The following is a 1,818-nucleotide window of genomic DNA, read 5'->3' on the forward strand; positions in this document are numbered from 1 at the left end:
CTTTAATTTCAAATAACATCAGATTCTTTAATTTACGAGATAAAGTAATTGTATTTCGTGTGCAAGATTCTTGATGTGGATACGTGTGTTGAAAGAAATACAATTAAACCTTGGGAGATGCATTATGCCGGTAATAAACACACGCACTGGTTCAGTCCTTTATTAATTCATAAACAGTATATAGTTTTTTTATAAATTAATAAAGGCCTGAACCAGTGCCTGTGTTTATTACCGGCATAATGCATCTCCCAAGGTTTAATTGTATAAAGTAATTGGTTGATTGTAATCAAAATTCAGAGTTGCATCGATACACCAAAATTGAAAGCAATCTGAGCAAAATTAAAGGTGGTTCATTTTGCGAATGACTGGGACAAACATCATACTTGTGTTGGATCAGGGGAATAAACAAGAACAGCAACAACAACATTTAACAAGACAAACAAAGATAAAACAAAAATAAACAACAACCTGGCACCGGATTTAGTAAATATTTCTGCCCACTGGTTTGGATCGAAAAACTCTGTGGTAAACATCGGAGCAAAATCCTGGTAGGTGAAACCTGGCCTGTAATTATCCTTCATAAATTTCACACAACTTGGGTCCCGAGCCCCATCAAGATACCACCAAAACCACTCAGAGCGAAAACTGGGCACAGAAAACACACCCCAATGTAGGAAGATGCCGATTTTAGCCTCGTCGTACCATTTTGGTATTGGACGTGTGTCAAGAGATTGCCAATCGGGTTTGTATGGACCACTAGAGTCGCTGGTCCGAAATGCTGCAACGTCCCAGGATAAACTTGTTGAAGATAATATAAGAATCAGGAATAATGTCGATGACGGCCACCAAACAGACACAGTTAACTCCGACGCCATCGTCTTTGTAATGACTTGCATTCAAAATCTAGGTTTTTCTAGTCCAAGTGTATCTGACCTTATTTTGCTCACACTTGCTCGCTGAACACTGTACTTACCACTCCTGCGAGAAATACTATTACTACCACTACTACTACTTTGTATTTATATATTATGTATTTCTATTAGTGTTACTACTACTAGTACTATCTTTACAATTATTCTATTGTGTCTGGGGAAAATCATTTTCTTTTTTTGTGCCTTATAATTTAACACACTCACCGGTAAAATTTCCACTTATTTCTTATTTTTATTTTCCTAAAATTTTCGTTGCATCTTGCAACCTTTAACGGTGAGTGTGTTCAATTATAAGGCACAAAAAGAAAAATGACTCTCCCCAGACACAACAGAATATGCTTCAACACACGAACTCACATACAGAATCTTGGGAACGAAATCCCAAAACTAAATTTACAATTATTGTTTTTCTAAAATGGGTACAAGGCCTAAAATATGGATGGGGTGTATATAATTAAATCAACTCCTGTACTTGACTGCCGCTTTTTTTAACACCACCCCCACCTTTAGAGATATGAAAGGCAAAGTTGACCAGAGCGAAATTTGAACTCAGAATATAAAGAGCTGTAAGAAATGCCGCTAAGCATTTTCTCCGGTATGCTAACGATTCCGCCAGCTCGTTGCTTTAATAAATCTTTTTTTTTTATCTTCGCACAAGGCCAGTAATTTCAGGGGTGTGAGTAAGTCGATTACATCGACCTCAGTGCTCAACTGGTACTATACTATCAGTACTATACTATAGAAAGAAAGGCAAAGTTGACTTTGGCGAAATTTGAACCCAGAACGTAAAGACGGACGAAATGCTGCTAACAATTCTGCCCTCTCGCTGCCTTAAAATAAAAATAATCGTTTCTACGACAGGTACAAGGTTTGAAATTTTAGGGGA

General features: G+C 37.2%; 1 protein-coding gene across 1 annotated transcript in view; it reads right to left on the reverse strand.

Annotated features, from left to right (window-relative positions):
• Window positions 1-970, reverse strand: part of LOC106878249 (alpha-L-fucosidase-like) — an 8,064-nt gene extending 7,094 nt beyond the window's left edge. Inside the window, exon 1 of the mRNA XM_014927422.2 lies at window positions 469-970. Coding sequence (XP_014782908.1) covers window positions 469-896 — 428 coding nt within the window. The 5' untranslated portion in view covers window positions 897-970. The remainder of the gene's footprint in view (window positions 1-468) is intronic.
• Between the last annotated feature and the right edge of the window lie 848 nt (window positions 971-1,818).

The sequence above is a fragment of the Octopus bimaculoides genome, chromosome 22 (assembly GCF_001194135.2).
Source record: "Octopus bimaculoides isolate UCB-OBI-ISO-001 chromosome 22, ASM119413v2, whole genome shotgun sequence".
In the NCBI taxonomy this organism is placed as follows: Eukaryota; Metazoa; Mollusca; class Cephalopoda; order Octopoda; family Octopodidae; genus Octopus; species Octopus bimaculoides.